This window comes from Balaenoptera ricei, chromosome 11 (assembly GCF_028023285.1).
Source record: "Balaenoptera ricei isolate mBalRic1 chromosome 11, mBalRic1.hap2, whole genome shotgun sequence".
In the NCBI taxonomy this organism is placed as follows: Eukaryota; Metazoa; Chordata; class Mammalia; order Artiodactyla; family Balaenopteridae; genus Balaenoptera; species Balaenoptera ricei.
This window is the reverse complement of record NC_082649.1, coordinates 17,131,514-17,145,606: the sequence shown is the minus strand read 5'-3', so window position 1 is coordinate 17,145,606 and position 14,093 is coordinate 17,131,514. Positions and strand designations below refer to the sequence as shown.

The following is a 14,093-nucleotide window of genomic DNA, read 5'->3' as shown; positions in this document are numbered from 1 at the left end:
TTCAAGTGATACATGTCTATGTGTGTAGAAAAGTCATTAAAAAAAAATTGGTCACCAAAAGACAAAGAAAAGTTTATTGCACCAACACAGGAGCCATATAATAATGTTTCTACTTGTCCGTTGATTTATGTAGGAAATGTAGAACATTTTACAAATGTAGAAAATTATTAAAACAACAACAGTCACTAAAAGAAAATGAGAAGCCCACTTCACAAAATACAGAAACTGTAACAGTGACAACCTGTTAACAACTCACTTTTAATGGTCAAGTATATATTAATTCATATAGATTATTTGTTTAAATAATCTCTGCCCCTTAAGTTCCATTAAGAGTTCTAATAAAAGAATAATGGAATAGGAACTTATTCAATTTTGCAGATGTTAAAAACCACTATAGATCTAAACGGAACTGTGTACTTTTTTCTTTCCAAGTATTTTCATATTTTATAGTAGCTTTTTACAATAGCAGATTATAAAAAACATCTGTGTTTAGCTAATAAACCTAGATTTCTCCAAACACATAATTCTGATAAAATCTAACAAGAAAGAAAAGAAGGAAGGAAGGAAGGAAGGAAATAAGAAAGAGAGAGACATCTTTTATATGCATGGCAATATTTTCATCAGGCCGAAGATAAAAAGCATATGCTAATTTGCATACTTTTAATAAAAGTGTTCTAATTACAGCCTCTTCTACTTACCTGTGACTTCTCCAAAGGAAAAATTCAACTCCAGGTTGGCTGCCTGTGAAGTGGAAGACCTCTGTCCCTATAATCTTCCTGGTAGCTAGTATGATGTGTTTTCAGAAATTCCAAGCTATGTTTATTATGTGTTTATTAAAATAACAGAGGAAAGAATATAATGTTCAAAATACAATCAGATTACCTGCTGCTTTGGATTCCCTTTACCAATGTTCCCTTTTATTAGGATAGATATGTGGGAATTAGGTTTGGTCAAGCCTTTCTGTGTAAGTTTGTATTATGAGAACTCCGAAAAACAATTTTTTAAAAAATGGACATGGGACCAGAGATAACAATCCAAACTGAAATTCGTCCCTTCTCCAGCAAAATTTGTCTTAGAGTCTAAAAAAACAAATCAGGTATTTTTCTTAAGACTAATTTTGAATGCTCATTTTGCCCTAAGCTTTATTTGCTTTTTGCAACAGCACCTAAGAGAAAACAAACTGACCATTTACAACCTAAACAATGGCTTTACAGTATGATTAAGAAATGCACCTGGCTTCACTCAAACAACAAATTTGTTTAACCTGGTGACTTTCCTGTGTCTGGGGTCAGGCAGGAGCAGTCTTGGTTGGGGGGAAGGAAAGGAGAGCAAATATAACTGACTCACTGAGAACAAAACGGTGGTACCAACGCCCCTTTGTAATTACAACTGTTTTAACAGTTTCTTGTAGGCAAGGCTATCATTTAAGTGACCCACTATAATTTGGGATGAAGTCCCAGGAAATTATGCCAACTCTAGAACAGGAGTTGCATTTCTGAGTTTACTCAGCATAATGAACCCACTGAAATGCTGCGTATTCCTTCTTTGGTACAAATTTACATCAAGGGAAAAATGAACAATTAAAAAAATTTAGCTAGAGAGGAAAAGAATACCACAACATTCACTCCCAGGAGCAGACCATAGTTTATTTTACTTCTTGCATCATTTTTACTATGGAAAATTTCAATCATATAAAAAAATACACAGAGTAGAATGATGAACCCCTACAAACCAATAATTCAGTTTCAATAATCATCAACACATGGCCAACCTTATTTTACTGTGCACTACCCACGTTCCTCCTTTGATTCTTTTTTAAAGCAAATCCCAGACAGCCTATATTTTATTTTATATAAGCTTTATATAAGCTTTTATTTATGACATATGTATATATTTAACCTGAAGATCACTCCAGAAATCTCATTGAGCATGAGATGCTTAAACCAACTTTAACCACATCTTACAAAACGTTTTACACTGACGTTTTTTCTGCCTAGAAAACGAATTTGTTCGAATATAATTGGGTAATTAAAAGTGACAAAGTAACTCGAATCACAGCCTTCTATTATTTTATTTATGGGGAAAAAAGGAACATTCTAATATTGAGAAAATAGTGCACGTTACTCAATCCCTGTGATTCTAGGCTTTGGGGACACTGACCAACAAGAGACACAGTTAAAAGTAACACGGATAGACTTGCCTGGCTGGAGCTTAGAAAATCCGGAGGAGGCAGTAAGGGGCAGGAGCTAGAAGGAAAACTTTTCCCTTTTCCTTTACTACACATATAGAATAAAACAGAATGCCAACAGGCTAAACCTTGGGAGCTTGAAAAACCACTCATCAAGCAGTCCAGCTACTTAACAATAATTTATTACCGATCTTAAAGCAAAGATCAAAAGGAACTCCATCTAGCATTTTACATTCAATTCCTCACTGCCTGATGACTAATTTGTAGAGGAATGAAGTCTTCACAAGGGAAGCCAAAATCATCTGAGGTGACTTTGATACAGTGCCACAAAGGATATGAAGAGGAAGCTGGGAGAAGCTGTGAATGGTGAAGTTCCATTAAGAGTTCTAATAAAAGAATAATGGAATTTCCCTTAACTGTGAATTAAAAAAATTTTCGAAGTGGGCAAAATTTAGACAAGTCAGGCAAAAACTTTGATTTGTCATAGCCTCTTGTTGTTGCTGTTGTTAAATGTTAACTTCAGCCACTGTTGCATTTATGTTTATTAAAATGGCATCGTCTAAAAAAAAATGCAACTTCCCCATCAGAAATCTGGCCAATCTCATTCCTTTTGCTCTTGTACTACTTATCAGCCTGCACCTTCAGCCTGCGTTGTCAGACATGCCTGGCTCGCTCAATCGCTTTCAAACAAATTGCCATATTCTGCAAAGTGAACTGATTTAACTTGAAAAATGTAACTTGAAATGATAAAATTTTTAGTCTTGTATATCGCCGCGGTCACGTGGAATATAAACACCTCTTCTGACAAATTTCTGATGCTTAAGTCAACTGTTCACTATAGAAACACTAGAAGCTATTCAAATTCTTTCAACTTCTATGAACAACTGGCACAATTTTTTCCTCCTGAATCCAGACATCTCTGTATTCTCAAATGAGGAGAGTAGTTTTCACACTACTTATTTTGGCTAGTTAAAAAATCCCTACCACATGTCTCCTTGTAGATTCATAGATAAAGATTTAAGTTTATATTAGCATTTCAACTGTGCGAATGTTTTGTTTGCTTCTGAAATCACCTCGAATTAACAGATTTACTGGAACCTTATATGATATAGAAGTTTTGTACAAGTCTCAGAGTACTTTAATGTATTTCCCCATGAAGATGTGGTGTTGAGCGTTTTCTTTAAAAAGTTATGTTTTTTTTTTTTTTTAAAGAGAACTTATCCTTTACAAATATATGGTGAAATACTTATAAGTGAAGAGATGTTTGAGAATTCTTCAAATATAGGAAGTGGGGAGTGTGGGTATAAATGAAACAAGACTGGCCATGGGTCTATGAAGCTATGGGATGGGGATGCAGGGGTCATTACACTACTCGGTCTTCTGTGCAGCAAAACTCTCGGGAGTGAATATTTCAGTTATGATTCTCGGCACTGCTTTTTGTTAGGATTTTTATTTAGAAACATAACTTTCTGTCAGAAGCAATGGAGAACCAACAGTTGGCAGATAATATTTCAACTGTCTCTACCAATTCCAAAGCCAGGTTCGTCTACTACACTGTTTGGAAAGAAAAAACCCACCAATCAAAAAACACTCCCAAATCTGTCTTTTCACAGTCTTTGAGATTTCAGTGATGATATGTAACTAGATTTTAATATGCATAAAATAGAATTATTTTAGTTCAGAAATACAGATCTTCTCTTTTCTTTACAAGAGATAAAGAGTTAAAAAATTAAAACTGAAATATAAATGTAATTGGTAACTGTAGTTCAAAATCACTATATACTGGTGAAAAGTGTGCTATACGTTCAGAAGGACTTCTACTACCCAGGAACACTGATAACATTCTTCTCTTACCTTGTGATCATATGGATTGTAGGAATGAAATACTTGAGAAAGATCTTTTGTTCTTTGCTTTTTCTGTGAAAGAAAACACAAACATGTGAGTACACTGGTGGCAAAAATATACACATGTGTATCTGTCTGTCTGTATGTATGTAGGTATCTGCTTTACAACATTGTTTATTTAGAGATTCCTCCTTTGTGCAAGCTGAGGTGCTACACTGTCAACCTGGGACAAATGGATATAACCAGAAACCAAGGCCACTTGATGGCTATGTGGGTCACTGTCACAGACCAGTGAGGCAACCTCCGTCTAGAAGGTTCCATAATTAAAACTCTATTTATAATAAATGCATAATTCAGAGACTAAAATGAAGAAGAAACTATGAAAAGAAAGAAAAGCATATTTAGGACACTTTCAATTTCATTGCAATACCAACTTCAGTTACTCTGAGTTAGGCACTAGCACGCATCCATTTAAACAAGCAATATGCCTACTTCAGGCTTCCTGGTCACAGCCTGGGTCTGTCTGCTGGAGCCTGCAGCTGTGAGGCTATCTTTGCTCTGTCACTGCTGTACAGTGACATAGATATGTATATATGGCACTGTTATATATATGGTGTCTCACACACAGTAGGCCCTCAATAAATACTTGCTAAACTAATGAATAAATGAATATACCTGAGTTAGGCATAAAACTATTGTATCGGTAATGATGACATGTAAGTCTCAGATACAGTTATGAACAGAGAAGCCTCTCTTCACTTCCAATGATGTTTCGTCATTAGAAGAAGCCGGGCTTCTTCTAATGTGTCTGTGTCTGTGACAATGAAGAAGCATGCGGTTCCCTTGTGAGAGTTACTCTAAGAATCAGCTTGTTTACTAATCCACTGTGATCTGTCCACCCCCCCATAGCCGCCATGAGCAATTTTGTGGATGGTTCCAGACCTTCTGTGCATATATCTTCACACACAATTGATTACTATTACTTTCAAAGAAAAGGAATCATTTTGTATACACTGTTCTGAAATTTACTTTTTTCCTGTTCACAATTTATCCTTGCCAAACTTAAATGCTTATATATCCAGCTCTGCAATCCCTTAGACAGAGTTCTGAAATCCAAAAACTTCTGAAATCTGAACTTTTTTCCTGAAATGCATTTCAGTTTATAAATATAATGATAATCTTTGCACAAACATCTTTGCCAGCTTGAGTGTGTGTATTTTTTTAAAAAAAGATAAATTATGGAAGTCAGGTTGCAGGATCAAGTAGGATGCATGTTTATTACCTTGACAGAAACTGTCAAGCTGTCCCCTCCCCCAAACACTAGACCAGTGTGTCCTCTCATCAAGAGTGAAAGAGAAGAAGGGATTGTGGCTTAGGTTGGAAATTCTTAATTTCTCTTTTTCGTTTAAAGGTGAGAACATTTTTAAATTTAGAAAATAGATAAGACATTTTAAAAACAGATACTGAACATCATCCCAGCTGCTGATTATAGAATTTATTTCTTGTATTTATTTTTTATACATCATAGAGTTAGCCCACTACCACATCTTAAAATTCTGTCATGAGAGTGGCCTGTTTGTCCTTAATGCTGCCCCCATCTTGTTCCAGGTTCTACTCTGATGTTGTTAATGCTTGCCTGGTACCCATGTTTCCTAGGGAAGTGTTTCCTTCTTTAAACTCCAGCCTCCTCATGAGCACATCTGTCACACCTCCCCTACGCCATAGTCTAGGCAGATCCCCGGCATAGGTTCTACATCACCTTGGGCAGCTACTTGGCTCAGCAGTCAGAGCTGATATGAATTAGGACCTTGTGTTAGAGTCATTTGTATACACTCACAGTTTTCCCAAAGATTAGTTCCCTACTTCAGAACTGTCTTTGGAGCCACAATTCCAGTTAGCAGTCCTTCAACTCACTTGGCCTGTTTCCACATTCTGACACCCACTAACAGTCATCTCTCCCTGCAGCTCAGCTAAAATTCCTACCTCCTCTGTCCAGCTCTGAGCTGTGCTTCTGACCACTGGGCTCGAAAATAATCTAACACTCCTTTTCTCTAGAGAGCAGAGATGTATCTCTAACAGTTTGGAAACAGTCCCCTGGCTCTATGAGCCCTGGAATCTGTTCTGAACAGGTCACTTGCCCGCCAAAGTTTTCATTAGCTTATAATTTTCTCTTTCCTTTCCATACACCCACTTAGTTGGTTTAACAGTTCTTGGCTTATACTTCAATCAGAAGAAAAATGACGGATATTAACACTTCCTTTGGTAAGAGACAATATAAAACACTGGGGAAATTTTTTTTCAGAAAGGAAATTATGCTTGAGAAGATAAAATAGGCAGCATATCAGTATTCAACTTAGGAGGTGTCCCAAGGACCAATCAGTCCCTAAAATGGTTGAGCTACCAGCTTGAGTTGGCAGGTGGATAAGGAATATTCAGAGGTTCTTTCATGTGATCTTTTTATGTGGGTTTGGATTTTATATCTTTATTTTGATAGCTAAAATCTAAATATACCTTCTATTATTTTGGGAAGAAAGTAGGGTATAAATAAAAAGCAAATAACACTATTCAGACTAAGCCCCAAAAGAAGACAGTGAGGAAAGAATGCCCTTTTTTTCTGACAACAAATTTATTATATACAACTACAGTAAAGTCTTGGCTATGAATATTGAAGGTTATATGTTACTAGTCCAGTTAACTGAACACCATTGCTATTTTCCCTGTGAGGTCAGAGTCATATAGCCCAGAACTGTATCTTCTGGGATCCAGAATAGGGATTGACAAATGATAGCCCCTGGGCCAATCCAGCCTATTGCCTGCTTTTGTAAATAAAATTGTACCGAAACACAGCCACTCTCATTTTCTTATGTATTATCTATGGCTGCTTTCACGCTACAAGAGCAGAAGTTGAGTGGTTGCAACAGAGACCCTATAGTCCGTAAATCCTAAAGTATTTACTATCCGGCCCTTTACAGAAAAAGTCAGCCATCTCTCACCTAGAATCTCTATCTCTGACCACGTCCACTTCTGGCAATAGTCCCTTGACCCCCAAACCAAATGAACAACTAACTGTCCAGTAAAATTCCTTGTTCTTTCTGCTCACTGAATGAAGACAGTTCAAGAATCAACCCTAACGGATATCCTGACACATCAGGATGAACATATCAAGGAAAATAACAATTAGCTGTCTTGCTGTCTTGTTTGTAGGATTTTGCCTTCTGACCATTCTATATTCAGACAGAGAATGTTACAAGTTGTTTTCTAGAGCATGCTGAGATAGATGTAGGGCTTTTAGAGCCTTCTGTATTCACAATGTAACTGCGGATGGCAGAAACTCTGAGAAGAGACCCTTTACTAAGTTCTAGCGCTAAAGCCAAGGAGAAGGTTTCGTGTACAAGTAACTAAAGCATGGTCATTATTGCTATTGAGCCAGTTCCTCACGTGCAGACAATGTTAACAATACGAAGCTACAAGACCTGTTGAGCCTTGCTGTCAGCAGTTTTAACTGAAACGAAAAGCTGAGCCAAAAATGGAATAGTTAGGTAGTTTCCTATTGCATCATAGTGTGTGTCTAAATTACCTCCCACTTTTTCGCCTGTTAAAATAAACATCTCAGTTATGCAACCACCTGTTAATTCTCCAAGTGTTCAGAAAGTAAACGTGTCAAACAAGTTGTGTGATGAACTTGGAATGGGGGTGGCCAAAGTACAATGAGTATGGCAAACATCTCCCCGAGAACAGTACGAGGTGCCTTCAAGTCCACCTCGTCATTAATCTCAAGGTCCTGGCCACAGAGATGAGAGGATGGTAAAAAGTAACTACATGCCGAGTCCTGCAGTCTCTGTGGGTTGCAGCTGGGTTTAAAATGAGGCAGTATGCAAATTTGGTAAAGTTTCTACATTTCTGACAAGCTGAACATCTGAAGATCTCTATCCTATAGGCATTTCCTGCTTATAGGAACTTTGAATTTCACTCTGCAAGGACAGAAAACACTGATGAACCCCTTTTATATCCATGTTTAAACTCCCTTTCAGACAAAACCAAACAAAATTAAAGGCCCCAAAGGAGGATTTTTAACAGTTCCGATTTCCAGATGATGTAATTATTTCAATTTTTATCAAAGGTAACAAAAGAGCTCGGATCTGAAAGACATCCCACATGTGATGAGAACCTGTATTTTGAACGTGAAGTTACACAATCAACTGAGTTTTAACAGTATCCACCAATTTAACTTCTCCTGGTTCCTCAAACGAATTCAGTGTTTTCTGTGCCCATTCACTACTTGTAGATTAAAGTTTTCTCAAATAAAACAGTGTGATTATAAGGTAAAACCGTAATAACGCTATGAATGTCATTTCTACATACAGATTCTCAAAAATGATAAAACCTACAAGCTTTCAGAGAGTTCAATGTGCTTAAGGTATATTATAATAAAATATAAATGTTTCAACAAATCCTCATCATACTTTGTGGTAAGGAGACAAAACAGCAAGTTTGAGTTTCAATGTACTGACTTCTGATTTCTGGTTCCGCAGGTAAGGAACTTGGAAATTACCACTCTGTCCTCACAAGTAATAAGCTGAAAAGACTGAAAAACCACAAACTCAGGGAAAACTACTGCCCCTCCCCCGCCTGCCCCCCTCCACCCCCCTGCAACTGGAGAGACCAACAGGCAATCACCGGGAATGCAGCTTCCCAGGGCAGAGCGAATCCCTGTGGGAACCAGTGCTGGGGCAGGAAAACCGGAACTGTAATTGCTGGATTGTTGGCGGCCCGGTGCTAACAGCTCTAAGAGCTAAGGACTCCAGTGGGATTCAGTAGTAGGGGCCCTCACAATGTTGTGAGATATACTAGCAGAAGCTCAATGAGGTTCCCACAGTAAATATCAGAGAAAATCCCCTTGGGCTTCCAGCAGGAGAGGGAGAAGGAACCATTTTGAAATACACCAGTGCACTCTGTTTTTAACAAGGTCTGCCCTCAGGAGAAACTAGCTAATCAAAGCTGAACCTGCTACGGTATTATTACCAGAGCCTAACTGACCTGGGGAATGGAATACCCAACTCCAGCCTACCTAGCCATCCTATCCCACCTAAGAGGAGAGAAAAACACCGAGAAGTGCACAGTCCAGAGGCCTAGGCTAACTAAAAGACTGAGATGTAATCATAGGAATGCAGAATATTTCCCCACCTCTCACATCTTGCCACATTACCAAAGGCAATTCCTTTTAAGCAGTACATCACATCCGACTATCAATAAAAATCACAAGGTATGCCAAAGGCAAAAAACACCCACAATTTGAAGAGACAGAGCAAAAATCACCACCAGACATGACAGAAATGTTAGAATTATCAAAAACATTTCTGATTAATACACTAAGGGCTCTAATGGATAAAGCAGACAGCAAGAACAAATGGACAATGTAAGCAGAGAGATGGAAATCCTAAGAAAGAACCAAAAGAAATGTTAGAGATCAAAAATAATGCAACAGAAATGAAGAATGTCTTTATGGGTTTATTAATAGACTGAACATAGCTGAGGAAGGAACCTCTGAGCTAGAGGATGATATATTGCTAGAATCCTCGAAAACTACAAAGCAGAGAACAAAGACTGAAAGAAAAGAGAACAGAATATCCAAAGACTGTGGGATAACTAAAAAAGGTATGACATATGTGGTTATGGGACTACCAGGAGGAGAAGAAAGAGAGAAAAGAAAAGAAGAAATATTTGAAACAAGAATGACCGAGAATTTCCCCAAACTAAGGTCAGACACCAAACCACAGATCTAGGAAGCTCAGTGAACACCAAGCAGGACACATGCCAAGAAAACTACACCTTGGCATATCATTTTCAAATTATAGTAAATCAAAGATAAAGAAAAAAATCCTGAAAGAAGCCAGAGGGGAAAAAACACATTACCTATAGAGGAACAAAGGTAAGAGTTACCTTTAACTTCTCCATAGAAACCATGAAGGCAAGGAGAGAATGGAGTGAAATATTTGAAGTGTTGAGAGAAAAAAAATCCACCAACCTAGAATTCTGTACCTTGCAAAATTACCTCTCAAAAATGAAGGAACAATGAAGACTTTTTCAGACAAAGAAAAACTGAGGAAATTTGCTGCCAGTAGACCTGCCTTGCAAGAAATGTTAAAAGGAGTTCTTTAGAGAAAAGGAAAATAATATATGTCAGAAATCTGAATCTACATAAAGAAAGCAAGAGCACTGAGGAAGGAATAAGTGAAAGTGAAATAATTTTAATTTTTCTTATTCTTAATTGGTCTAATAGATAACAGTTAGATAAAATAATAATAGCAACAATGTATTTGATTATGTATGCTTAAGTATATGTGAAATACATTACAGCAATGATACAAGGGATGGGCGGAAGGAATTAGGATTATTTTGTTGTTACAAGGTATTCATACTACCTGTGAAGTTTTATCATCCTATGTAAAAGTGGATTTCTTTTACTTGGACTAGTTGTAAATGTATATTGCAAATTCTAGGGCAACTACTAAAATAAGTTGTCCTTTTTGTTTTTGTTTTTTTAAAGTATAAATGATATGCTAAGAAAGGAGAGTTTCAACACACTTATTTTTTCCTGCTCCCTTTCTGGCAGAGAGCCTAAGAAGTGGTTAACTGATTACGTGGCAAGTAGCAGCAGCAAAGTAAGAGTGAGAGGATAAGGAGCCAAGGAAACTCACCAATTGGACGATCAGGTTCTGAATAGCTGACCTTTGTGTCACGCGGGGGCAATGAAGACAAGAGGCAATGACGGTGCCATGGGGACTAGGAGACTGTGGCTCTAAATACATTCCAAGGGGCTGGAGTCAAAATTCCAGGTAATAATGGCTAGGGATCAAGGACTGGTCAGTTACTACATGACTGGGAAAGGACAGGCATTCCGCCTCAGGAACCGTATCCTGAGGCAAAAGGGTGGAAACAGCCAAGAGTTGCAAGGTAATAACAAAGACTGAGAATCAAAAGCGTTGTTGGTGAAGAACTAGGAACTGGGAGAATCACAGTGAGAACAGGGACTAAGCAAAAAGCAGTAAGAGACACTGAAGTCAGGGATAAGAAATGAAGTAGCCAGGAAACCTTCAGAGGTAGTGAAGGCCTTGACTCCCAAGGATGTGGTCTGAGGCTGAGGCAGGTCTGATGTTTACCTTGGGCTCTTCTATTATACTTCCTGCAGGGGCAGGTTCCCCTAGTCAGCGTGTGGGCAATGTGGGGCCCATTAAACTCAGTCTGAAATGGGACAGCATTTGGTTGAGGAGGGAAAATAGTATGGTGTACTGGGGAGGTCAGCTTTTGATAAAAGCAGAAAGAAAAGAACTGAGTCTATAGATAGATTATGCCATTTTATACTGTAAGAAAGTAGGTCGAGTATAGGAATGCTGAGGCAGAGAAAAAAGACGTAGCTTTGTTGAATCAAAGAAATGGCTAAATGATTAGAGCACACAATGCAAGAAATGTGACAAATGATCAAATTAGAGTTGCAGAAAGAGTTTTGTTATGCTGTTAGAGATGGAGCATGGGAGCAAGGCTAGAGGCCGAAGACTGTGAGAAGAGGGTGCAGTGGTTCTGAAGAAATGACACCGTCCCAAAGGAAGCGAGGGGCAAGGGGAGTAGGCGAGATGGGCGTGAGCAATAGCTAAGAGGCAGGACAGGCGCACTTGGTTAGACAGGAGTACAAGACAGGGGAGAGCAGAGGAAGACTCCAAGATTTCTGACGCAGACAGCTGAGGGGGGAGAGTGGTACCCTGCACTGAGATGAGGAATCTAGACTGACAAGCAGGTTTGAGTGGTGAGGTGAGGGGCGGGGGAGGGAGTTCAGTTTTGAATATAGTGACATTTGGAGAGTTAATCTGAAGGAAGTTAGATATAAGTGTATGGTGCTAAGAAGAGAGATGTGGTGCTAATTATTAGAGAAATGCAAATCAAAACTACAATGAGGTGCCACCTCACACTGGTCAGAATGGCCATCATTAAAAAGTCTACACATAACAAATGCTGGAGAGGGTACGGAGAAAAGGGAACCCTCCTACACTGTTGGTGGGAATGTAAGTTGGTACAGCCACTATGGAGAACAGTATGGAGGTCCTTAAAAACTAAAAATAGAGTTGCCATATGATCCAGCAATCCCACTCCTGGGCATATATCCAGACAAAACTGTAATTCAAAAAGATACATGCACCTCTATGTTCATAGCAGCACTATTTACAATAACCAGGACATGGAAACAATCTAAATGTCCATCAACAGATGAATGAATAAGGAAGATGTGGTACATATATACAACGGAATACTACTCAGCCATAAAAAAAAAACCAAAATAATGCCATTTGCAGCAATATAGATGGACCTAGAGTTTATCATACTAAGTGAAGAAAGTCAGAAAGGGAAAGACAAATACCATATAATATCACTTATATGTGGAGTCTAATATACGATAAAACGGAACTTATCTACAAAACAGAAACAGACTCACAGACATAGAGAACAGACTTGTGGCTGCCAAAGGGGGAGGGATGGACTTGAAGTTTGGGATTAGCAGATGCAAACTATTATATGTAGGATGGATAAACAACAAGGTCCTACTGTATAGCACAGGGAACTATATTCAATATCCTGTGATAAACCATAATGGAAAAGAGTATTAAAAAAGAATATGTATATATATGTACTGTATAACTGAATCACTTTGCTGTACAGCAGAAATTAACACAAAATTATAAATCAATTATATTTCAATTAAAAAAAAAAAGAAGAGGGCTTCCCTGGTGGTGCAGTGGTTGAGAATCTGCCTGCCAATGCAGGGGACACGGGTTCGAGCCCTGGTCTGGGAAGATCCCACATGCCGCGGAGCAACTAAGCCCGTGAGCCACTATTACTGAGCCTGCGCGTCTGGAGCCTGTGCTCCACAACAAGAGAGACCACAATGGTGAGAGGCCCGCGCACCGCGATGAGGAGTGGCCCCCACTTGCCACAACGAGAGAAAGCCCTCGCACAGAAACAAAGACCCAATGCAGCCATAAATAAATAAATAAATAAAAATTAAAAAAAAAAAAAAAAAGAAGAGAGATTTGGCAGTCATGAGCCTACTGGTGTAATTTAAAGCGGGAGAGGGGATATGATCGCATAGGGAATATAAGGACACAAGAAGATTAAGGTTAAAATCCAAGCAAATAATACCTCTCTGACTACTGGGCCGGGTATCTGCTTTGGATTTCATATGTAAAATGAAGGAGTTGGATTCGGCCAGTGGCTTTCAACCCTGGTTGCAGGTTAGAATCACTGGGGAGCCTCTAAAGTATATGCATGCTCTAGTCCTAATCCCTAGTGATGCTGATTTAATTGGCATGGTGGGACCTACACAAGTGTATTATTTAAAAGTTCTTGAGTTTTCCAATGAGCAGCCAAAGTTGAGAACCACTAGCCAAGATGATCCCTAAGGTCGCTTCCAACTGTTAACGTCTATTCTTCTCTGTCAGTTCCCCACTGTCTTTCAGCTGTTGCCATCCTGGGTTGTGAAGTCTATCAGGCATTCCCCTTCTTAATCTCCATATTATGCCTATAGCTTTGCCTTATTTCCTGACCTCTTCCTTTACTTAAAAATGGACTCTATGCAGGAATTCCTCTGGGGCACATTGAGGCTTCGGCTGCACAGAACAGGCTGCTGTTACGTATTTGTTCCCCACGCGGTGAGAGCTCTTTAGAAATAAGTGGAAAGCTAATTTAATAAATCTGAACCTTTATTTTGTTATCAATGTATAAAACGCCAGAGGCTTAATTAAAAGCGTTTGACATTATCAGCGCTCAATCACAACCTCACTTTCATATTGTAGGTTTTTGGCTGGTGTCCCTAAGATGATGAGAACCACTCAAGATCACTGAGAAGAAGGAAAAACAAGTCCCTGGAATTTAAACAGTCGACCCCCAAATTTAGAAATCAATTAAAAAAGTTAGTGATGTGAAGTATGTTTGGTGATCAAAAATAACCCAAAATACTCAGGGAAACACACAAACTTCAAAATATCATCTGCTTTTCCTTTATATGGTTCAT

General features: G+C 38.5%; 1 protein-coding gene across 2 annotated transcripts in view; it reads right to left on the bottom strand.

The window, feature by feature from the left end:
* The window catches only part of CDKAL1 (CDK5 regulatory subunit associated protein 1 like 1), a 648,187-nt gene that overhangs the window by 126,313 nt on the left and 507,781 nt on the right, over positions 1-14,093 (bottom strand). For both annotated transcript variants that reach the window (XM_059940691.1, XM_059940692.1), the window contains one exon: positions 4,043-4,105. In XM_059940691.1, coding sequence (XP_059796674.1) covers positions 4,043-4,105 — 63 coding nt within the window. The remainder of the gene's footprint in view (positions 1-4,042; positions 4,106-14,093) is intronic.